Genomic DNA, 24,441 nt, shown 5'->3' with positions numbered 1-24,441 from the left:
AATTAGCCCCAACTGGCAGCTTAAAACAGCGTTAAACTATCATTTACCTTTTTATTTTCTGTGGGTCAGTAGTTCGGAGCAGCTGAGCTGGATGACCTTTGTATGGGCTCTCTTACGAGATAGCAGTTAAGATTTTGGCTAGGGTTGGAGTCACCTGAGGCCGTGACTCTACAGAAGCAGCCTGGAGCATCTGCTTCTCAGATGGTTCGCCAACATGGCTCAGGTAGGGTTGGTCACTCCAAATATGGCTCGCCCACATGGCTTAGGTGGGGAGGTCATTTTCCTCCCCACGTGGACTTTAACCCAGGATGACTTTGGTGTCTTTGTGCTGTGGCAGTTTATCCCAGAGTGATCAGAGAGCCAGGTGGGGGGGGGGGGCATGCCTCTTGGGCCCAGTCTGCGGTCACAGGTCACATGTGCTACTCTGCTGCCCACCACATGGACCGTCTGATGCAGATGTGTTATGCACAGGAGGTACACGGGGCCACTAGGAGCCATCTGGAGGCCATCACGGCATGTGGACGTAGTTGAGTTGTTGTCTGAATTGCCGGCCAAGATTCTTTCTCCCAAAGCTATAACTGAATAAAGATTTATTGAGGGCTCAGTGCTCATAGCTCAGTGTTCAGGGTGCTGGCCATATACACTGGGGCTGGCAGGTTTGAAACTGGCCCAGGCCTGTTAAATGACAACTACAACAAAAAACAGTCAGGCGTTGTGGTGGGTACCTGTAGTCCCAGTTACTTGGGAGACTGAGGTAAGAGAATTGCTTGAGCCCAAGAGTTTGAGGTTGCTGTGAGCTGTGACATCATGGCACTCTACCAAGGGTGACATAGTGAGACTCTGTGTCAAAAAAATTTATTGGGGATGATTTTCCATATGGTACTTCATTTGGGAATTATCAGCCAGGAGGGCGCATGTATATGAGAGCCATCCAGGCAGACACTACAGAATCTGAGGAAGCAACAGCCTGTTTCCAGCACTAGGTGAGTGATGCAGGCCTTCTGTCAAAATTACGACTTGTGGACTGAAACACAGGACACATTCCCACTAGAACAGAAATAAATTTTAATTCATTGAAAAGTGCAGCAGTGAACAGGGTCCTTTTGAAGGGCACTTTCTAAGTCAAATGACTGAGATGACAGAGAGGAAGGGCAGGTGGATTCAAGAACAGACAAAGCAAACGGAATTTACAACCGGGAGGAACTAAGGGGCATTAAATCAAAGAACCCAAATAAGTCTAATTCTATCTGTGGACCAGTTGATACCCTTTGCTTTCTCTTAGTAAAGATCCTGGCACAACTTATTAAAACACTAATCCTTAATTTAGACACTAAAGTAGATTTAAGGACATTTCTTACAGATTAATTTCCATGGCTGTCATTACTATTTTGTACTAGAACCCTAGTGTTGTCAATTAAGATGTTTGCAACAGCACCAGTGTCAAATGCAAAGATGCTCAAATGGTGTTCCTACTTTGTATGTGAAAAAGAGCTTCTGCAACAGGAATCTTCTAAGGCAAGTCTGTCTGTTCCTAAGCCCTCTGCTCATTGCTGATGTGTATGTGGTTCTCGGCTCTGACACCGACAGACACAGGCCTGACCCTCTTGAAAGGGAAAAGGATCCAAATGCAAATGACTGCAAGTGGCCCTCACCCACAAGCGCTCTGAAGATGTCAGAGCACTGTGGAGTCTGTGAGGTTGTAAGTTGAGGTCTCTTTATGGAAGTTTTTACCACAGATCCAGAATGAAGCCAGTTCAAGAGAAAAAGTAAAATTAGGCTATTCAAGGTTAGGTAGAAAATGTACCCAGAATAGAAGGGTTACAAGGAGGTGCTCACACATCCCGGCACCCAGACACACCAGCTTGACGGAGCGTGGCCTAAGTGCCGGGGCCGCCGGCTGGGCCTCTGCCTGCGGTCAGGAACCAGCACCACACAATTGAGTAACGTGACGTCACCCTTCAAGACCTGGTAGGAGTTGGTTTTTTTATTTGGGAAAAACTAGGGTCAACTCATTAACATGGAAGTTGACTGATGATGTTAGAATCAGGGTGGAGAAGGAAGCTGATACCCATATTCAATATAGTTTGCTTTTAGTTACAAAATTTTGAGAATTTCTCTACAACATTCACAGCAGAGACTTTTATTCACTTGCTGTATTTCACTTCTAGACACCACCACAGTTGCTGGGCTCATAGGAGGTAAAGGAATACACGCACTGGCTATTAACCCACATGGCTATCTGGGATTCTGATAGGAAAGCTACGTATGCTTATGTCTTACAAAGTGCTTAAAGCTGAACAGAAGACCTTAAATAAAGCTAAGATTGCTAGTGCCTGAGTTGAACACGTTTTAAACCACAGGTCTTCTTTCTCTCCTGCTGTCTAACCACCAATTAGCTTTCTCGTGAAAGGAGAACTGGAATGGAACTGGTTTTAAGCCAAGAAACATCAAAGCGTAGATGTTGTAAATGGTGAGGAAACCTGAACAGACTTGATTTTGATGGGAATACTGAATGGGGCCCCAGTTAAACTCTGTAACCTCAGGAGGAGCTTAACTCTAGGGCAGAGGTGGTGGGTAAAACAGCTGACACTTGGCATCGACTGTAAGAAAGGTTCACAACCTGAAGACCAGGACACCAGGACGCACATGGAGTCAAAATGACCGCACGGGGCACAACCGGGCTCCCTGCTGGGCATGCACCAGCCTCCTCTGCCCAGGGACAGGCCTTCAAAACCCCGAGGCCCTTAGAACACCCAACCCTGGGCAGGTCTCCCCTATGGGTCTTCCTAAGCCACGTACTTTTCAGCTTTCAGAGGGGAAAGTCTCAAGAGCAGAGCCACCTCCTCAGTTTTCTAGCATGGCAGCGGGAATGTGGATGGTGGTCACTGTCAGCGTCTCCCACTGCTCACTTGGTTAAGAGCAGCACCAACCTCAAATTCCCAGAATGGAACCGAGCTTGGCTGTCACGTTCCGTTGCTGCCGTGACGGGTCCTTATTTATTTATTAGAACAATGGTGCCTGCGCTTATGTGGATGCCTCGAGCTCTGATGGTTACTCTTCAGGCCATGTGACGTTTGATAGTGATGTGCTCAATCTGAAATGCTATGCAGGTCAAGATATTTACCAAAACGTGGGGTGGTTTTTTGTATGTGTGTTTTGTTTTGCCCTCAAGTATTGCTATTTATCTGAATGTGGATTTACAAATTCAGACTTTGACCACATGGAGAATAATCAGGAACTGGGGTACCAGGACAGAGGGATATGGTGAAAACAGACGACCTCAAGGCCGAGACCAGGACAGCCACTCCTGACACGCGGGCAGAGTTCACAGTTGAATGCACTGCACAGGGTCAGCTGATTGGGGTACTTAAAAAAAGCCAGTCTGGAAACTCTCGCAGGCCTGGTCCTGAAGACCAGCCACAGATGCCCACTACGGTCACGTCATCAGGAGCCACGCTGGGTCCCACCACGAGGCTGGGCTCGGCTGCTACAGGAGGTGTTTTGGAAACCTTCGTGTGCTGATGCTGCCATGACTGCTGAACATGAGGCGAGGGTCAAACCTGTACCTGGGAGAGAGAGGACGTCATGTTACCCCACTGACTCCCGAACAGCCTTCAGTGGGAAGTTAGCAAGAAGGGACACAGAAGTGCATCCAGGGGAAAGCCTCGGGCAGGAGACACGAGCACTCGGGAGGTAAGACGGTCCCTGCCAAGAGTCGGCAACGCAGAGCCGGTGAGAAGAGCCCAGCCGAGCCAGGTCATCGTGAGAGGCATCAGAGGGCAGGTTTAAGCCTTTCTGAAGGTGGAGGTGATCGGCTATGCTCAAGCCTCCCTTATTTTACTTAATAATCGCTCCAAAGCCCAAGAGTAGTGATGCTGGCCATTTGGATATGCCATGGAGATGCTGTAAGGTGCCTCCTTTAAGTCAAAAAGTGAAAGCTCTCAATAAGGAAAGAAAAAAATCATTGCCGAGGTTGCAAAGGTCTATGGCAGTAACAAGTTAACAAATTATCTGTGCAATTGAGGAGGAAAAGAAATTTATGCTATCTATAGTTTTGCTGTCACACCTCACACTGCAAAAGTTAGGGCCACAGTGTGAAAAGTGCTCGGTTAAGATGGAAGAGGTACTGAATTTGGGTACTGACTGTGGATGGCAGTCTCCTCACTGCCCCCTGCAGGCTGCAGGCATCCACTGCGGGCCTGGAGATGTCCCTGAGGATGAGGACTGAGTGTTACAGCAGTGATTGGCCAGGTAATATGGTAGGGGTGTGGGCCAGGCAGTCTCTGCCCCCAACATTCACCTTTACTGTTGAAGCACAAAAGCAGACACAGACCACACGTAAATGGATGCGTGTGGTACGTCCCCATGGGGTCTAGCCTGCCAGAGGCCCAAAGCAAAGACTCATCAGTGTTGAGGAAAGTCAGGTGGAGTTTAAACAGCTCGGCTATCAGCCAAGCTAGTGTCTAGAACCTCAGCTATCAGCTGCTCCAATCTGAGCAACTTAGTTCAAACGCCAAACTTGCTTGGGAAATAGAGCAGTCACACACAGTATGATCCTCACAACAGTGGTCCCCAAGCTTTTTGGCACCAGTCCTGGTTTCATGGAAGACAGTTTTTCCATGGATGGGGCTGGGAGGGAGAGCAGCAGACAGGAGGCAGAGCTCAGGTGGTGACCCTGTGCAGCTGGGGACTGGGGACCACAGCCTTATAGGGTGACCTCTGGGCAAATCACAACTCCCGACTTAGAGCTCCACGGAGACTGTATGACTAGTCCTTCTAACACTCTCAGCAGACATTCTGAGGGAACAAGGCAGCTGGCCTCACCCACCGTGCGATGGCCAGTGGGTGTGGGCATGGCAGGCCCGTGTCCTGGCAGTGGGGTGATCAGGGACTCCCTGGCCACACAGTACAATCCCAGAGGTCCAAGGCCCCTGCCCCTCCAATTAAGATTTAGTTAGATGTGGGCATTAAGTTCCCAGACTCAGCCAGAGAGAAGGTGGTTAAAAAGTCCTAACCAACAGACATCTAAATTAATTTGACTTGATAGAACATTCTAAGTAGGTGCTAGAAATTACAAAATCTGTGCCTGTCAACTGGAAGCCTGTGCTTCTATTGTAGAAACTGAACTTCCTATTCCAAGTAACTGACCCCAAGCTAGGATCTATCTCACTGATGACCTGGAGGCAAGGCCAGAGTCCTAAAAGGATCCTCCAGATAAACAAGTTCCCCCGTTCCAGTGATGTCAAGGGTGCTGCCTGCTGTCTTTACACTGCTGTCTGGGGCCAGGCTACTGGTACCCACGTCTCTTTGGCTCTATATTCACTATTAAAAATGTGACATTATTAATAGTTTGTAATCTAGTTTCTCTAACTCATTCACATTTGTCTCTGATTTGGACTGAAGATGAGACTTAACAAGATGATGGCTAAATAGTTAAGTTAGAATTTTCTGTCAACTTAGGACATCACTTTCCTTTCTCTCCTACAGAGTTTAAGAATATAGGTAATCCTTCCCCAGGGAAAGTTTGATTTTTTTATCTTTAAATCTTCAAGAAAAAAATGTATGCCAGGCTTCCCACCACAGGCAGCTCCAGTGCCTGGCGTCTGACACCTGTGTCACTGCAAAGTCCTCACCGTCTCAGAGGGACAGTGGTGGGGGACGGATGTGACTTACCAGGTGATAAACATCCTTCATACCCCCACACACTGCAGTGTGTTTATGTATCTCAACAACTGAGTTTACTCCTTCTATTTTCATTATGTCTGTTTAATATATTAAATTTGCATTTCGTTAATTGGAGTTTCTGAGAAACGAAATGAAGGAAACTTACCCCGGGTCAAACACCCCTGGCGTGCGACAGGTTGGCCCAGAGCAGGACTGTAGCATCATCAGCCGGTAGTTCATCTTTCCTAAAAGCTCTGGGTCTATACTCTTAGCAATGTTAGTGATTTGATCTGGGTCTGCAGTCAGGTTATAGACTTCTACAAACACCTGGAGACAAGGGAGGGGCAGGCAAGGAAAGAGCAAGGGTTATATTTAAAGAAATATTCCTGATGCGGAGGATCTGCCTGCTCCCCGGCAGATAAACCCAGGCCCCAGAGACTGTCTGTCTAGTTTCAAGATGGGGCATCTGTGCGGGGCCCCAGCCGCACGCCCTGTGCCTTCAGCAGCATTGGGAGGGCACAGGAGACTTAACTACCTCTGTGTTGAGAGGTGGGAGCAGAGGGCAGGACCTGCAATGGTACGTCTCAGAAACAAGACTTAGTGATGAGGTTACTGAAGTGACAGGGGTAATAACATCGGAAGGCTTATTTCTGCCTTAGAATTATGAGATTCCAATGAGACTAGGAAAGAAAAGACTGTAACCCTGGTGTACAAGTGCAAGCCTTTTAGCTTTGGAAAGCAGTCTCAGATACATCCCACGCCCGGGAAGGACACACGCTCGTTACTATTTCCAACATTAGACACGTCTGGTACCACACTCCCACCCCCCAATTTGAATGCTGTTCTCCAAACTGCAGCCACAAGGTAGGTGAGGAACATGGAAGGTGCATTTTGCCTGTAATGGCTCCAACTTACAAAGTAGTTATCAAACTGACACAGTATGGGGGGCGAACCAGCACCTGGGTTGAGAGAGGCTGTCTTGCTTCTTGCCCAAAGTGCTTATGAGTTGCAAATGGGAAGGGCGAGTGGCTCATCTTCTGAGAAACACAGCAGAGCCCCAGCTCTCACGGCAAGACGAAGCTGCCAGGAGGGGCAGGTGGGCACACACTGACCCACGGCACCAACTTCAAGGGCCAGGGTCCATGGGACACAGTAACATCCACTTGTGTGTTAGCCAACCCCCCCCTTGACCTTTGACCCCACTCGGATCTGAGCAGTGCTGGGTTATACTGAGGTGGGAACAGGTTTCTGAGTTAAGTCAGCACTGGTGAGCTTTCTAGGAGATGCTCCAACTTGGTTCCCGTCCACAGACCTGAGGGGCTTCACTGTCGCCCCTGGTAACTACAGGGAAGCTAGTGGACCAGGTGTGTGCCCCTCTGAAAATGTGAACTGTGCACCTCAAGTGTGCGTTTGGGTCAGTGCAGTGGCTCACACCTGTAACCCCAGCACTCTGGGAAGCTGAGGCAGGAGGATCACCTGAGCCCAGAAGTTGGAGACTAGCCTGAAAAACACAGCAAGACCCTGTCTCTGCAAAAAAATACGAAAATTAGCCAAATACAAAGTGGTGCCTGTAATCCCAGTTACTCGTGAAACTGAGGGAGAAGGATCCCTTGAGCCCAGGAAATGAAGGCTGCTGTGAGTTATGATGATGTCACTGCTCAGGCAATGAAGTGAGACTGTCTCAAAAATTTCCGTTTTGAGGGGAGGTGGGAGGGGGATGGGAATCACAGTGTACGGCACCCCTCTTGGGGTGGGACCCAAGTATAAGAGGGACTTTATCTAACAAATGCAATCAGTGTAACCTAATTCTTAGTACTATTAATGAATCTGAAACAATAAGAACAAGAAAGAGAGGAACCTATATATATATTAAAAACATTTTTTTTTTGTTTAAAAAGTTATGTGTTTAGGCTGGGCATGGAGGCTCCAGCCTGTAATCCCAGCACTTTGGGAGGATAAGGCGGGAGGATCCCTTGAGGCTAGGAGTTCAAAACCCGCCTGGACAACATAATGAGACCACATCTGTATGAAAAAAATAAGAAAACTGAGCCAGTCATGGCAGTGCACACCTGCAGTCCCGCCTACCCTGAGGCCGAGGAGAAGAATCACTTTGCCTGAGCCTGGGAGGGGGGTGTGCAGTGAGTGTGATCACATCACTGTATTCCAGTCTGGGAAACACAGAGAGACTGTCTCAGAAATAAGTAAGTAAGTAAGATAAAAAACAAAGGCAGAGTGTCTGGGTGGTGGTAGGAGTGGGGAAAACCTCATTCAGAAGAATCACGGAGAGATGAGCTAAGCACGGCCTTACCGTCCGTTACTAACGATGGGACCTAGGCTGAAGTACAGGATAGAAGCGTATCCTCCTGGGAGTGCCCTCGGATGGCTCCTGCGCCACTGAGTCCAGCGCACATGGCAGGACAATACACAAAGGGTGGGGGAGGCCCCCAGGAGTCCCCCTACCTCCTGGTCGTCAAACTCGCAGTACTGCAAGTCCCACGTGGCCGACACCGTCCTCACACAGGCGTAGGTGTTGTTGTAAGCGTCTTCACACACGCAGTCTGGGAAACATTGCTGGGGGCATTCACAGAGTTAACTGAAGACAGTCTCCAGTCAGATACCCAGCTGCCTGCAGAGCCACCGAAGCGGCTCCTGCCAGACATGCAGTTTTGTAGAAATTAAAAAACCTTCCACAGAGAAGCCAGTCAACCAAAACCCAAGGTGAGCCTGCTGTTCCTGAGGCTAACCTGAACAGGGCGTGTGAGCGTGTTCCCCTCCTTGTCTGCTGAACTGCCAAGCGCTGTACTGAGCACTGGGGAAATGTAGGGGCGACAACAGACCAGCACCCACCCGAGTGAGTCGTTTCTAAGGACCATTAGGAAAGGTCATTGTGAAAGGCTGATGTGAGCTCTGCAGAACAGATGGCAGGTGAGTTATTTATGGGTGTTCTTACGACCAGATCGGACCAAACTCAAGGCATTTCTTCTTATCGCCCATAGATCTGTTAATGCCCCCTCGGTTGGTTCTTTACTGTGTTTTAACACCCTGATGTTCTGCTTCCACTTGGAGGTGACTCTCCTGTTTCCCACCCTCCAAGCAAGGCTGAGGTGGCTGTGAGCACCCTTGAGGCCTGCCTGACGGCCACTAATACACAACACTCAAGATGGCACCATTACAGGTGGGACCCTCCTTGTTGGAAGCCCTGTGATATCCCTAATAAAAAATGGGAGGATTGGAAGAGAGGTAAGACTGGGAGGTGAGGACACAGGCAGACACGCCCACACATACATGAAGGGAAGAGTTCAGGGTGACGCTCAGACTGCAGGTCAGCAGCGTGTCCAGGATCCATCCACTAACCTCCCAGTGAAGGGACCGAGGACTAAACTAAAGCAGCACCTCGCCGTGCTGTCAGTGAGCCGGTGTGTGAGGCGAGCCCAGCTGGTACTCACAGAGACGCCAGGACTCAGGGCAGGGCATGTTGGGTCCGTGATGTTGCGGCCTTCCCCTTGGTACTCCACCAGGACGTCTGACCTCCAGGTCACATTACTGGCACCTCTCTAGAGACCAGAGCAAAGGAGGCTTGTGTGAGGCACATCTACTCTCCTGCCACAGGGACCTGTGGGGACTAAGCAGACTGTCCATCTGGACAGGGATGGGTGCACTTAAGGCCATCGACCAGCGCATGGGTCTTCACGTGCTGTGAGCGTCTGACAGCTCTTTCCCAGACTGGTCTGTGAGGCACGTCAGGAACGGAAGCTGACAGAGCATCTGAGCATGAATCAGTCACAACTCGAGGTGCTGCAGTCAGGATCAGAGTGAACAGCACCGTTCCCGTGTCCTGCGTAGGACTGTTCTAAGGACTTTATAACCTGACACACACAGGACGATAAAGAAATATCAAACAGGGCTGGTGTGCTAAGGTTCTCACAGGCTCAGAGCCACCCGGCAGTCAGAAGGCAGGGACGAGGCGGCATCGCCTCATTACTCCTCCCTGCACTAGGGGTGCGGAAGGAAGGAAGCAGCAGCATTTGAAATGCGAATGCTCACCTCAAATGGTGTAAGGAGGGAGAATCCAGGAGAAAGACCAAGGTTTGGATCAAAAGAACATGGGACCAGGTGCAGTGGGCTCACACCTGTAATCCCAGCACCTGGGGAGGCTGATGTGGGCAGATCACTTGAGGCCAAGAGCTGGAGGAGACCAGCCTGGGCAACACAGTGAACCACCCTCTCCCCCTCGACAAAAGACAAAAAAAGTTAGCCAGGTGTCTCAGGGCTTGCCTGTAGTCCCAGCTACTCTGGAGGCTGAGGCGGGCGGATCGCTTGAGCTTAAGAATTAGAAGTTGCACTGAACTACGATTGAGCTGCTGCAACTCCACGTTAGGTGAGAGCAAGGCTTTGTATCTGAAAAATAACTTACAGGGAAAAAACATCATGAAGGTAGGTTGGAAGCAGAATGTTAGACGGCTTCCTGAATGTGGGGTGGAAGCAGAATGTTAGACGGCTTCCTGAATGTGGGGTGGAAGCAGAATGTTAGACGGCTTCCTGAATGTGGGGTGGAAGCAGAATGTTAGACGGCGTCCTGAACGTGGGGTGGAAGCAGAATGTTAGACGGCTTCCTGAATGTGGGGTGGTAGCAGAATGTTAGACGGCTTCCTGAATGTGGGGTGGAAGCAGAATGTTAGACGGCTTCCTGAATGTGGGGTGGAAGCAGAATGTTAGACGGCTTCCTGAATGTGGGGTGGAAGCAGAATGTTAGACGGCTTCCTGAATGTGGGGTGGAAGCAGAATGTTAGACGGCTTCCTGAATGTGGGGTGGAAGCAGAATGTTAGACGGCTTCCTGAATGTGGGGTGGAAGGAGAATGTTAGACGGCTTCCTGAATGAGGGGTGGAAGCAGAATGTTAGACGGCTTCCTGAATGTGGGGTGGAAGCAGAATGTTAGACGGCTTCCTGAATGTGGGTGGAAGCAGAATGTTAGACGGCTTCCTGAATGTGGGGTGGTAGCAGAATGTTAGACGGCTTCCTGAATGTGGGGTGGAAGCAGAATGTTAGACGGCTTCCTGAATGAGGGGTGGAAGCAGAATGTTAGACGGCTTCCTGAATGAGGGGTGGAAGCAGAATGTGAGACGGCTTCCTGAATGTGGGGTGGAAGCAGAATGTTAGACGGCTTCCTGAATGTGGGGTGGAAGCAGAATGTTAGACGGCTTCCTGAATGTGGGGTGGTAGCAGAATGTTAGACGGCTTCCTGAATGTGGGGTGGTAGCAGAATGTTAGACGGCTTCCTGAATGAGGGGTGGAAGCAGAATGTTAGACGGCTTCCTGAATGTGGGGTGGAAGAATGTTAGACGGCTTCCTGAATGTGGGGTGGAAGCAGAATGTTAGACGGCTTCCTGAATGTGGGGTGGAAGCAGAATGTTAGACGGCTTCCTGAATGTGGGGTGGAAGCAGAATGTTAGACGGCTTCCTGAATGTGGGGTGGAAGCAGAATGTTAGACGGCGTCCTGAATGTGGGGTGGAAGCAGAATGTTAGACGGCTTCCTGAATGTGGGGTGGAAGCAGAATGTTAGACGGCTTCCTGAATGTGGGTGGAAGCAGAATGTTAGACGGCTTCCTGAATGTGGGGTGGAAGCAGAATGTTAGACGGCGTCCTGAATGTGGGGTGGAAGCAGAATGTTAGACGGCTTCCTGAATGTGGGTGGAAGCAGAATGTTAGACGGCTTCCTGAATGTGGGGTGGAAGCAGAATGTTAGACGGCTTCCTGAATGTGGGGTGGAAGCAGAATGTTAGACGGCTTCCTGAACGAGGGGTGGAAGCAGAATGTTAGACGGCTTCCTGAACGAGGGGTGGAAGCAGAATGTTAGACGGCTTCCTGAATGAGGGGTGGAAGCAGAATGTTAGACGGCTTCCTGAATGAGGGGTGGAAGCAGAATGTTAGACGGCTCCCTGAATGTGGGGTGGAAGCAGAATGTTAGACGGCTTCCTGAATGAGGGGTGGAAGCAGAATGTTAGACGGCTTCCTGAATGTGGGGTGGAAGCAGAATGTTAGACGGCTTCCTGAATGAGGGGTGGAAGCAGAATGTTAGACGGCTTCCTGAATGTGGGGTGGAAGCAGAATGTTAGACGGCTTCCTGAATGTGGGGTGGAAGCAGAATGTTAGACGGCTTCCTGAATGAGGGATGGAAGCAGAATGTTAGACGGCGTCCTGAACGAGGGGTGGAAGCAGAATGTTAGACGGCTTCCTGAATGAGGGGTGGAAGCAGAATGTTAGACGGCGTCCTGAATGAGGGGTGGAAGCAGAATGTTAGACGGCTTCCTGAATGAGGGGTGGAAACAGAATGTTAGACGGCTTCCTGAATGAGGGGTGGAAGCAGAATGTTAGACGGCTTCCTGAATGAGGGGTGGAAGCAGAATGTTAGACGGCTTCCTGAATGAGGGGTGGAAGCAGAATGTTAGACGGCTTCCTGAATGAGGGGTGGAAGCAGAATGTTAGACGGCTTCCTGAATGAGGGGTGGAAGCAGAATGTTAGACGGCGTCCTGAATGTGGGGTGGAAGCAGAATGTTAGACGGCTTCCTGAATGAGGGGTGGAAGCAGAATGTTAGACGGCTTCCTGAATGAGGGGTGGAAGCAGAATGTTAGACGGCTTCCTGAATGAGGGGTGGAAGCAGAATGTTAGACGGCTTCCTGAATGTGGGGTGGAAGCAGAATGTTAGACGGCTTCCTGAATGTGGGTGGAAGCAGAATGTTAGACGGCTTCCTGAATGAGGGGTGGAAGCAGAATGTTAGACGGCTTCCTGAATGAGGGGTGGAAGCAGAATGTTAGACGGCTTCCTGAATGTGGGGTGGAAGCAGAATGTTAGACGGCTTCCTGAATGTGGGGTGGAAGCAGAATGTTAGACGGCTTCCTGAACGTGGGGTGGAAGCAGAATGTTAGACGGCTTCCTGAATGAGGGGTGGAAGCAGAATGTTAGACGGCGTCCTGAATGAGGGGTGGAAACAGAATGTTAGACGGCTTCCTGAATGAGGGGTGGAAGCAGAATGTTAGACGGCTTCCTGAATGTGGGGTGGAAGCAGAATGTTAGACGGCGTCCTGAATGTGGGGTGGAAGCAGAATGTTAGACGGCTTCCTGAATGTGGGGTGGAAGCAGAATGTTAGACGGCTTCCTGAATGAGGGGTGGAAGCAGAATGTTAGACGGCTTCCTGAATGTGGGGTGGAAGCAGAATGTTAGACGGCTTCCTGAATGAGGGGTGGAAGCAGAATGTTAGACGGCTTCCTGAATGTGGGGTGGAAGCAGAATGTTAGACGGCGTCCTGAATGTGGGGTGGAAGCAGAATGTTAGACGGCTTCCTGAATGTGGGGTGGAAGCAGAATGTTAGACGGCTTCCTGAATGAGGGGTGGAAGCAGAATGTTAGACGGCGTCCTGAATGTGGGGTGGAAGCAGAATGTTAGACGGCTTCCTGAATGAGGGGTGGAAGCAGAATGTTAGACGGCTTCCTGAATGAGGGGTGGAAGCAGAATGTTAGACGGCTTCCTGAATGTGGGGTGGAAGCAGAATGTTAGACGGCTTCCTGAATGAGGGGTGGAAGCAGAATGTTAGACGGCGTCCTGAATGTGGGGTGGAAGCAGAATGTTAGACGGCTTCCTGAATGAGGGGTGGAAGCAGAATGTTAGACGGCTTCCTGAATGAGGGGTGGAAGCAGAATGTTAGACGGCTTCCTGAATGAGGGGTGGAAGCAGAATGTTAGACGGCTTCCTGAATGAGGGGTGGAAGCAGAATGTTAGACGGCTTCCTGAATGTGGGGTGGAAGCAGAATGTTAGACGGCTTCCTGAATGTGGGGTGGAAGCAGAATGTTAGACGGCGTCCTGAATGTGGGGTGGAAGCAGAATGTTAGACGGCGTCCTGAATGTGGGGTGGAAGCAGAATGTTAGACGGCTTCCTGAATGAGGGGTGGAAGCAGAATGTTAGACGGCTTCCTGAATGAGGGGTGGAAGCAGAATGTTAGACGGCTTCCTGAATGAGGGGTGGAAGCAGAATGTTAGACGGCTTCCTGAATGAGGGGTGGAAGCAGAATGTTAGACGGCTTCCTGAATGTGGGGTGGAAGCAGAATGTTAGACGGCGTCCTGAATGTGGGGTGGAAGCAGAATGTTAGACGGCTTCCTGAATGAGGGGTGGAAGCAGAATGTTAGACGGCTTCCTGAATGAGGGGTGGAAGCAGAATGTTAGACGGCTTCCTGAATGAGGGGTGGAAGCAGAATGTTAGACGGCTTCCTGAATGAGGGGTGGAAGCAGAATGTTAGACGGCTTCCTGAATGTGGGGTGGAAGCAGAATGTTAGACGGCTTCCTGAATGAGGGGTGGAAGCAGAATGTTAGACGGCGTCCTGAATGTGGGGTGGAAGCAGAATGTTAGACGGCTTCCTGAATGAGGGGTGGAAGCAGAATGTTAGACGGCGTCCTGAATGTGGGGTGGAAGCAGAATGTTAGACGGCTTCCTGAATGAGGGGTGGAAGCAGAATGTTAGACGGCTTCCTGAATGAGGGGTGGAAGCAGAATGTTAGACGGCTTCCTGAATGAGGGGTGGAAGCAGAATGTTAGACGGCTTCCTGAATGTGGGGTTGGAAGCAGAATGTTAGACGGCTTCCTGAATGAGGGGTGGAAGCAGAATGTTAGACGGCTTCCTGAATGAGGGGTGGAAGCAGAATGTTAGACGGCTTCCTGAATGTGGGGTGGAAGCAGAATGTTAGACGGCTTCCTGAATGAGGGGTGGAAGCAGAATGTTAGACGGCTTCCTGAATGAGGGGTGGAAGCAGAATGTTAGACGGCTTCCTGAATGAGGGGTGGAAGCAGAATGTGAGACGGCTTCCTGAATGAGGGGTGGAAGCAGAATGTTAGACGGCTTCCTGAATGAGGGGTGGAAGCAGAATGTTAGACGGCTTCCTGAATGTGGGGTTGGAAGCAGAATGTTAGACGGCTTCCTGAATGTGGGGTGGAAGCAGAATGTTAGACGGCTTCCTGAATGAGGGGTGGAAGCAGAATGTTAGACGGCGTCCTGAATGTGGGGTGGAAGCAGAATGTTAGACGGCTTCCTGAATGAGGGGTGGAAGCAGAATGTTAGACGGCTTCCTGAATGTGGGGTGGAAGCAGAATGTTAGACGGCGTCCTGAATGTGGGGTGGAAGCAGAATGTTAGACGGCTTCCTGAATGAGGGGTGGAAGCAGAATGTTAGACGGCTTCCTGAATGAGGGATGGAAGCAGAATGTTAGACGGCTTCCTGAATGAGGGGTGGAAGCAGAATGTTAGACGGCTTCCTGAATGAGGGGTGGAAGCAGAATGTTAGACGGCTTCCTGAATGAGGGGTGGAAGCAGAATGTTAGACGGCTTCCTGAATGAGGGGTGGAAGCAGAATGTTAGACGGCTTCCTGAATGAGGGGTGGTAGCAGAATGTTAGACGGCTTCCTGAATGAGGGGTGGAAGCAGAATGTTAGACGGCTTCCTGAATGTGGGGTGGAAGCAGAATGTTAGACGGCTTCCTGAATGAGGGGTGGAAGCAGAATGTTAGACGGCTTCCTGAATGTGGGGTGGAAGCAGAATGTTAGACGGCTTCCTGAATGTGGGGTGGAAGCAGAATGTTAGACGGCTTCCTGAATGAGGGGTGGAAGCAGAATGTTAGACGGCTTCCTGAATGTGGGGTGGAAGCAGAATGTTAGACGGCTTCCTGAATGTGGGGTGGAAGCAGAATGTTAGACGGCTTCCTGAATGTGGGTGGAAGCAGAATGTTAGACGGCTTCCTGAACGTGGGGTGGAAGCAGAATGTTAGACGGCTTCCTGAATGAGGGGTGGAAGCAGAATGTTAGACGGCTTCCTGAATGAGGGGTGGAAGCAGAATGTTAGACGGCTTCCTGAATGAGGGGTGGAAGCAGAATGTTAGACGGCTTCCTGAATGTGGGGTGGAAGCAGAATGTTAGACGGCTTCCTGAATGAGGGGTGGAAGCAGAATGTTAGACGGCGTCCTGAATGAGGGGTGGAAGCAGAATGTTAGACGGCGTCCTGAATGAGGGGTGGAAGCAGAATGTTAGACGGCTTCCTGAATGTGGGGTGGAAGCAGAATGTTAGACGGCTTCCTGAATGAGGGGTGGAAGCAGAATGTTAGACGGCTTCCTGAATGAGGGGTGGAAGCAGAATGTTAGACGGCTTCCTGAATGTGGGGTTGGAAGCAGAATGTTAGACGGCTTCCTGAATGAGGGGTGGAAGCAGAATGTTAGACGGCTTCCTGAATGTGGGGTGGTAGCAGAATGTTAGACGGCTTCCTGAATGAGGGGTGGAAGCAGAATGTTAGACGGCTTCCTGAATGTGGGGTGGAAGCAGAATGTTAGACGGCTTCCTGAATGAGGGGTGGAAGCAGAATGTTAGACGGCTTCCTGAATGTGGGGTTGGAAGCAGAATGTTAGACGGCTTCCTGAATGTGGGGTTGGAAGCAGAATGTTAGACGGCTTCCTGAATGTGGGGTTGGAAGCAGAATGTTAGACGGCTTCCTGAATGTGGGGTTGGAAGCAGAATGTTAGACGGCTTCCTGAATGTGGGGTGGAAGCAGAATGTTAGACGGCTTCCTGAATGTGGGGTGGAAGCAGAATGTTAGACGGCTTCCTGAATGAGGGGTGGAAGCAGAATGTTAGACGGCTTCCTGAATGTGGGGTGGAAGCAGAATGTTAGACGGCTTCCTGAATGAGGGGTGGAAGCAGAATGTTAGACGGCTTCCTGAATGAGGGGTGGAAGCAGAATGTTAGACGGCTTCCTGAATGTGGGGTGGAAGCAGAATGTTAGACGGCTTCCTGAATGTGGGGTGGAAGCAGAATGTTAGACGGCTTCCTGAATGAGGGGTGGAAGCAGAATGTTAGACGGCTTCCTGAATGTGGGTGGAAGCAGAATGTTAGACGGCTTCCTGAATGTGGGGTGGAAGCAGAATGTTAGACGGCTTCCTGAATGAGGGGTGGAAGCAGAATGTTAGACGGCTTCCTGAATGTGGGGTGGTAGCAGAATGTTAGACGGCTTCCTGAATGAGGGGTGGAAGCAGAATGTTAGACGGCTTCCTGAATGTGGGGTGGAAGCAGAATGTTAGACGGCTTCCTGAATGTGGGGTGGAAGCAGAATGTTAGACGGCTTCCTGAATGAGGGGTGGAAGCAGAATGTTAGACGGCTTCCTGAATGTGGGGTGGAAGCAGAATGTTAGACGGCTTCCTGAATGAGGGGTGGAAGCAGAATGTTAGACGGCTTCCTGAATGTGGGGTGGAAGCAGAATGTTAGACGGCTTCCTGAATGAGGGGTGGAAGCAGAATGTTAGACGGCTTCCTGAATGTGAGGTGGTAGCAGAATGTTAGACGGCTTCCTGAATGAGGGGTGGAAGCAGAATGTTAGACGGCTTCCTGAACGTGGGGTGGAAGCAGAATGTTAGACGGCTTCCTGAATGTGGGGTGGAAGCAGAATGTTAGACGGCTTCCTGAATGAGGGGTGGAAGCAGAATGTTAGACGGCTTCCTGAATGTGGGGTGGAAGCAGAATGTTAGACGGCTTCCTGAATGAGGGGTGGAAGCAGAATGTTAGACGGCTTCCTGAATGAGGGGTGGAAGCAGAATGTTAGACGGCGTCCTGAATGAGGGGTGGAAGCAGAATGTTAGACGGCTTCCTGAATGAGGGGTGGAAGCAGAATGTTAGACGGCTTCCTGAATGAGGGGTGGAAGCAGAATGTTAGACGGCTTCCTGAATGTGGGGTGGAAGCAGAATGTTAGACGGCTTCCTGAATGAGGGGTGGAAGCAGAATGTTAGACGGCGTCCTGAATGAGGGGTGGAAGCAGAATGTTAGACGGCGTCCTGAATGTGGGGTGGAAGCAGAATGTTAGACGGCGTCCTGAATGAGGGGTGGAAGCAGAATGTTAGACGGCTTCCTGAATGAGGGGTGGAAGCACAATGTTAGACGGCTTCCTGAATGCGGGGTGGAAGCAGAATGTTAGACGGCTTCCTGAATGAGGGGTGGAAGCAGAATGTTAGACGGCTTCCTGAATGTGGGGTGGAAGCAGAATGTTAGACGGCTTCCTGAATGAGGGGTGGAAGCAGAATGTTAGACGGCTTCCTGAATGTGGGGTGGAAGCAGAATGTTAGACGGCTTCCTGAATGTGGGGTGGAAGCAGAATGTTAGACGGCTTCCTGAATGCGGGGTGGAAGCAGAATGTTAGACGGCTTCCTGAATGTGGGGTGGAAGCAGAATGTTAGACGGCTTCCTGAATGCGGGGTGGAAGCAGAATGTTAGACGGCTTCCTGAATGAGGGGTGGAAGCAGAATGTTAGACGGCTTCCTGAATGTGGGGTGGAAGCAGAATGTTAGACGGCTTCCTGAATGAGGGGTGGAAGCAGAATGTTAGACGGCTTCCTGAATGTGGGGTGGAAGCAGAATGTTAGACGGCTTCCTGAATGTGGGGTGGAAGCAGAATGTTAGACGGCTTCCTGAATGTGGGGTGGAAGCAGAATGTTAGACGGCGTCCTGAATGTGGGGTGGAAGCAGAATGTTAGACGGCTTCCTGAATGTGGGGTGGAAGCAGAATGTTAGACGGCTTCCTGAATGTGGGGTGGAAGCAGAATGTGAGACGGCTTCCTGAATGAGGGGTGGAAGCAGAATGTTAGACGGCTTCCTGAATGTGGGGTGGAAGCAGAATGTTAGACGGCTTCCTGAATGTGGGGTGGAAGCAGAATGTTAGACGGCTTCCTGAATGTGGGGTGGAAGCAGAATGTTAGACGGCTTCCTGAATGTGGGGTGGAAGCAGAATGTGAGACGGCTTCCTGAATGAGGGGTGGAAGCAGAATGTTAGACAGCTTCCTGAATGAGGGGTGGAAGCAGAATGTTAGACGGCTTCCTGAATGAGGGGTGGAAGCAGAATGTTAGACGGCTTCCTGAATGAGGGGTGGAAGCAGAATGTTAGACGGCTTCCTGAATGTGGGGTGGAAGCAGAATGTTAGACGGCTTCCTGAATGTGGGGTGGAAGCAGAATGTTAGACGGCTTCCTGAATGTGGGGTGGAAGCAGAATGTTAGACGGCTTCCTGAATGAGGGGTGGAAGCAGAATGTTAGACGGCTTCCTGAATGAGGGGTGGAAGCAGAATGTTAGACGGCTTCCTGAATGTGGGGTGGAAGCAGAATGTTAGACGGCTTCCTGAATGTGGGGTGGAAGCAGAATGTTAGACGGCGTCCTGAATGTGGGGTGGAAGCAGAATGTTAGACGGCGTCCTGAATGTGGGGTGGAAGCAGAATGTTAGACGGCTTCCTGAATGTGGGGTGGAAGCAGAATGTTAGACGGCGTCCTGAATGTGGGGTGGAAGCACAATGTTAGACGGCTTCCTGAACGTGGGGTGGAAGCAGAATGTTAGACGGCTTCCTGAATGAGGGGTGGAAGCAGAATGTTAGACGGCTTCCTGAATGTGGGTGGAAGCAGAATGTTAGACGGCTTCCTGAATGAGGGGTGGAAGCAGAATGTTAGACGGCTTCCTGAATGTGGGTGGAAGCAGAATGTTAGACGGCTTCCTGAATGAGGGGTGGAAGCAGAATGTTAGACGGCTTCCTGAATGTGGGTGGAAGCAGAATGTTAGACGGCTTCCTGAATGAGGGGTGGAAGCAGAATGTTAGACGGCTTCCTGAATGTGGGTGGAAGCAGAATGTTAGACGGCTTCCTGAATGAGGGGTGGAAGCAGAATGTTAGACGGCTTCCTGAATGTGGGGTGGAAGCAGAATGTTAGACGGCTTCCTGAATGAGGGGTGGAAGCAGAATGTTAGACGGCTTCCTGAATGTGGGGTGGAAGCAGAATGTTAGACGGCTTCCTGAATGTGGGTGGAAGCAGAATGTTAGACGGCTTCCTGAATGTGGGGTGGAAGCAGAATGTTAGACGGCTTCCTGAATGTGGGTGGAAGCAGAATGTTAGACGGCTTCCTGAATGAGGGGTGGAAGCAGAATGTTAGACGGCTTCCTGAATGTGGGGTGGAAGCAGAATGTTAGACGGCTTCCTGAATGAGGGGTGGAAGCAGAATGTTAGACGGCTTCCTGAATGTGGGGTGGAAGCAGAATGTTAGACGGCTTCCTGAACGTGGGGTGGAAGCAGAATGTTAGACGGCGTCCTGAATGTGGGGTGGAAGCACAATGTTAGACGGCTTCCTGAATGAGGGGTGGAAGCAGAATGTTAGACGGCTTCCTGAATGTGGGTGGAAGCAGAATGTTAGACGGCGTCCTGAATGTGGGGTGGAAGCAGAATGTTAGACGGCGTCCTGAATGTGGGGTGGAAGCAGAATGTTAGACGGCGTCCTGAATGAGGGGTGGAAGCAGAATGTTAGACGGCTTCCTGAATGTGGGGTGGAAGCAGAATGTTAGACGGCTTCCTGAATGAGGGGTGGAAGCAGAATGTTAGACGGCTTCCTGAATGTGGGGTGGAAGCAGAATGTTAGACGGCTTCCTGAATGAGGGGTGGAAGCAGAATGTTAGACGGCTTCCTGAATGTGGGGTGGAAGCAGAATGTTAGACGGCTTCCTGAATGAGGGGTGGAAGCAGAATGTTAGACGGCTTCCTGAATGAGGGGTGGAAGCAGAATGTTAGACGGCTTCCTGAACGTGGGGTGGAAGCAGAATGTTAGACGGCTTCCTGAATGTGGGGTGGAAGCAGAATGTTAGACGGCTTCCTGAACGTGGGGTGGAAGCAGAATGTTAGACGGCGTCCTGAATGTGGGGTGGAAGCAGAATGTTAGACGGCGTCCTGAATGAGGGGTGGAAGCAGAATGTTAGACGGCTTCCTGAATGTGGGGTGGAAGCAGAATGTTAGACGGCTTCCTGAATGAGGGGTGGAAGCAGAATGTTAGACGGCTTCCTGAATGAGGGGTGGAAGCAGAATGTTAGACGGCTTCCTGAATGTGGGGTGGTAGCAGAATGTTAGACGGCTTCCTGAATGAGGGGTGGAAGCAGAATGTTAGACGGCTTCCTGAATGTGGGGTGGTAGCAGAATGTTAGACGGCTTCCTGAATGAGGGGTGGAAGCAGAATGTTAGACGGCTTCCTGAATGAGGGGTGGAAGCAGAATGTTAGACGGCTTCCTGAATGTGGGGTGGAAGCAGAATGTTAGACGGCTTCCTGAATGAGGGGTGGAAGCAGAATGTTAGACGGCTTCCTGAATGTGGGGTGGAAGCAGAATGTTAGACGGCTTCCTGAATGAGGGGTGGAAGCAGAATGTTAGACGGCTTCCTGAATGTGGGGTGGAAGCAGAATGTTAGACGGCTTCCTGAATGTGGGGTGGAAGCAGAATGTTAGACGGCGTCCTGAATGTGGGGTGGAAGCAGAATGTTAGACGGCTTCCTGAATGTGGGGTGGAAGCAGAATGTTAGACGGCTTCCTGAATGTGGGGTGGAAGCAGAATGTTAGACGGCTTCCTGAATGTGGGGTGGAAGCAGAATGTGAGACGGCTTCCTGAACGTGGGGTGGAAGCAGAATGTTAGACGGCGTCCTGAATGTGGGGTGGAAGCACAATGTTAGACGGCTTCCTGAATGAGGGGTGGAAGCAGAATGTTAGACGGCTTCCTGAATGTGGGGTGGAAGCAGAATGTGAGACGGCGTCCTGAATGAGGGGTGGAAGCAGAATGTTAGACGGCTTCCTGAATGTGGGGTGGAAGCACAATGTTAGACGGCTTCCTGAATGTGGGGTGGAAGCAGAATGTTAGACGGCGTCCTGAATGTGGGGTGGAAGCAGAATGTTAGACGGCTTCCTGAATGTGGGGTGGAAGCAGAATGTTAGACGGCTTCCTGAATGTGGGGTGGAAGCACAATGTTAGACGGCTTCCTGAATGTGGGGTGGAAGCAGAATGTTAGACGGCTTCCTGAATGTGGGGTGGAAGCAGAATGTTAGACGGCGTCCTGAATGAGGGGTGGAAGCAGAATGTTAGACGGCTTCCTGAATGAGGGGTGGAAGCAGAATGTTAGACGGCTTCCTGAATGTGGGGTGGAAGCAGAATGTTAGACGGCTTCCTGAACGTGGGGTGGAAGCAGAATGTTAGACGGCGTCCTGAATGTGGGGTGGAAGCAGAATGTTAGACGGCTTCCTGAATGTGGGGTGGAAGCAGAATGTTAGACGGCTTCCTGAATGTGGGGTGGAAGCAGAATGTGAGACGGCTTCCTGAACGTGGGGTGGAAGCAGAATGTTAGACGGCTTCCTGAATGAGGGGTGGAAGCAGAATGTTAGACGGCTTCCTGAATGAGGGGTGGAAGCAGAATGTTAGACGGCGTCCTGAATGAGGGGTGGAAACAGAATGTTAGACGGCGTCCTGAATGTGGGGTGGAAGAATGTTAGACGGCTTCCTGAATGAGGGGTGGAAGCAGAATGTTAGACGGCGTCCTGAATGTGGGGTGGAAGCAGAATGTTAGACGGCTTCCTGAATGAGGGGTGGAAGCAGAATGTTAGACGGCTTCCTGAATGAGGGGTGGAAGCAGAATGTTAGACGGCTTCCTGAATGAGGGGTGGAAGCAGAATGTTAGACGGCTTCCTGAACGTGGGGTGGAAGCAGAATGTTAGACGGCTTCCTGAATGAGGGGTGGAAGCAGAATGTTAGACGGCTTCCTGAATGTGGGGTGGAAGCAGAATGTTAGACGGCTTCCTGAATGAGGGGTGGAAGCAGAATGTTAGACGGCTTCCTGAATGTGGGGTGGAAGCAGAATGTTAGACGGCTTCCTGAATGTGGGGTGGAAGCAGAATGTTAGACGGCTTCCTGAATGTGGGGTGGAAGCAGAATGTTAGACGGCTTCCTGAATGTGGGGTGGAAGGAGAATGTTAGACGGCTTCCTGAATGAGGGGTGGAAGCAGAATGTTAGACGGCTTCCTGAATGAGGGGTGGAAGCAGAATGTTAGACGGCTTCCTGAATGTGGGGTGGAAGCAGAATGTTAGACGGCTTCCTGAATGAGGGGTGGAAGCAGAATGTTAGACGGCTTCCTGAATGAGGGGTGGAAGCAGAATGTTAGACGGCTTCCTGAATGTGGGGTGGAAGCAGAATGTTAGACGGCGTCCTGAATGTGGGGTGGAAGCAGAATGTTAGACGGCTTCCTGAATGTGGGGTGGAAGCAGAATGTTAGACGGCTTCCTGAATGTGGGGTGGAAGGAGAATGTTAGACGGCGTCCTGAATGTGGGGTGGAAGCACAATGTTAGACGGCTTCCTGAATGTGGGGTGGAAGCAGAATGTTAGACGGCGTCCTGAATGTGGGGTTGGAAGCAGAATGTTAGACGGCTTCCTGAATGAGGGGTGGAAGCAGAATGTTAGACGGCGTCCTGAATGTGGGGTGGAAGCAGAATGTTAGACGGCTTCCTGAATGTGGGGTGGAAGCAGAATGTTAGACGGCTTCCTGAATGAGGGGTGGAAGCAGAATGTTAGACGGCTTCCTGAATGTGGGTGGAAGCAGAATGTTAGACGGCTTCCTGAATGTGGGGTGGTAGCAGAATGTTAGACGGCTTCCTGAATGAGGGGTGGAAGCAGAATGTTAGACGGCTTCCTGAATGAGGGGTGGAAGCAGAATGTTAGACGGCTTCCTGAATGAGGGGTGGAAGCAGAATGTTAGACGGCTTCCTGAATGTGGGTGGAAGCAGAATGTTAGACGGCTTCCTGAATGTGGGGTGGAAGCAGAATGTTAGACGGCTTCCTGAATGTGGGGTGGAAGCAGAATGTGAGACGGCGTCCTGAATGTGGGGTGGAAGCAGAATGTTAGACGGCTTCCTGAATGTGGGGTGGAAGCAGAATGTTAGACGGCTTCCTGAATGTGGGGTGGAAGCAGAATGTTAGACGGCGTCCTGAATGAGGGGTGGAAGCAGAATGTTAGACGGCTTCCTGAATGAGGGGTGGAAGCAGAATGTTAGACGGCGTCCTGAATGAGGGGTGGAAGCAGAATGTTAGACGGCTTCCTGAATGAGGGGTGGAAGCAGAATGTTAGACGGCTTCCTGAATGAGGGGTGGAAGCAGAATGTTAGACGGCTTCCTGAATGAGGGGTGGTAGCAGAATGTTAGACGGCTTCCTGAATGTGGGGTGGAAGCAGAATGTTAGACGGCTTCCTGAATGAGGGGTGGTAGCAGAATGTTAGACGGCTTCCTGAATGTGGGGTGGAAGCAGAATGTTAGACGGCTTCCTGAATGTGGGGTGGAAGCAGAATGTTAGACGGCTTCCTGAATGAGGGGTGGAAGCAGAATGTTAGACGGCTTCCTGAATGAGGGGTGGAAGCAGAATGTTAGACGGCTTCCTGAATGAGGGGTGGTAGCAGAATGTTAGACGGCTTCCTGAATGTGGGTGGAAGCAGAATGTTAGACGGCTTCCTGAATGTGGGGTGGAAGCAGAATGTTAGACGGCTTCCTGAATGAGGGGTGGAAGCAGAATGTTAGACGGCTTCCTGAATGAGGGGTGGAAGCAGAATGTTAGACGGCTTCCTGAATGAGGGGTGGAAGCAGAATGTTAGACGGCTTCCTGAATGTGGGGTGGAAGCAGAATGTTAGACGGCTTCCTGAATGAGGGGTGGAAGCAGAATGTGAGACGGCTTCCTGAATGTGGGGTGGAAGCAGAATGTTAGACGGCTTCCTGAATGTGGGGTGGAAGCAGAATGTTAGACGGCTTCCTGAATGTGGGGTGGAAGCAGAATGTTAGACGGCTTCCTGAACGTGGGGTGGAAGCAGAATGTTAGACGGCTTCCTGAATGAGGGGTGGAAGCAGAATGTTAGACGGCTTCCTGAATG

General features: G+C 50.8%; 1 protein-coding gene across 1 annotated transcript in view; it reads right to left on the bottom strand.

Moving 5' to 3' along the window:
• Window positions 1-1,045: 1,045 nt before the first annotated feature.
• Window positions 1,046-24,441, bottom strand: part of GNS (glucosamine (N-acetyl)-6-sulfatase) — a 48,293-nt gene continuing 24,897 nt past the window's right edge. Inside the window, exons 11-14 of the mRNA XM_053555914.1 lie at window positions 9,111-9,218; window positions 8,125-8,235; window positions 5,831-5,991; window positions 1,046-3,566 (exon numbers count right to left, since the gene is read on the bottom strand). Of these exons, the coding sequence (XP_053411889.1) occupies window positions 3,488-3,566; window positions 5,831-5,991; window positions 8,125-8,235; window positions 9,111-9,218 (459 nt within the window). The 3' untranslated portion in view covers window positions 1,046-3,487. The remainder of the gene's footprint in view (window positions 3,567-5,830; window positions 5,992-8,124; window positions 8,236-9,110; window positions 9,219-24,441) is intronic.

This window comes from Nycticebus coucang, chromosome 12 (assembly GCF_027406575.1).
Source record: "Nycticebus coucang isolate mNycCou1 chromosome 12, mNycCou1.pri, whole genome shotgun sequence".
NCBI classification, from domain to species: domain Eukaryota; kingdom Metazoa; phylum Chordata; class Mammalia; order Primates; family Lorisidae; genus Nycticebus; species Nycticebus coucang.
The sequence above is the reverse complement of the archived record's forward strand: the minus strand, read 5'-3'. Positions and strand labels throughout refer to the sequence as shown.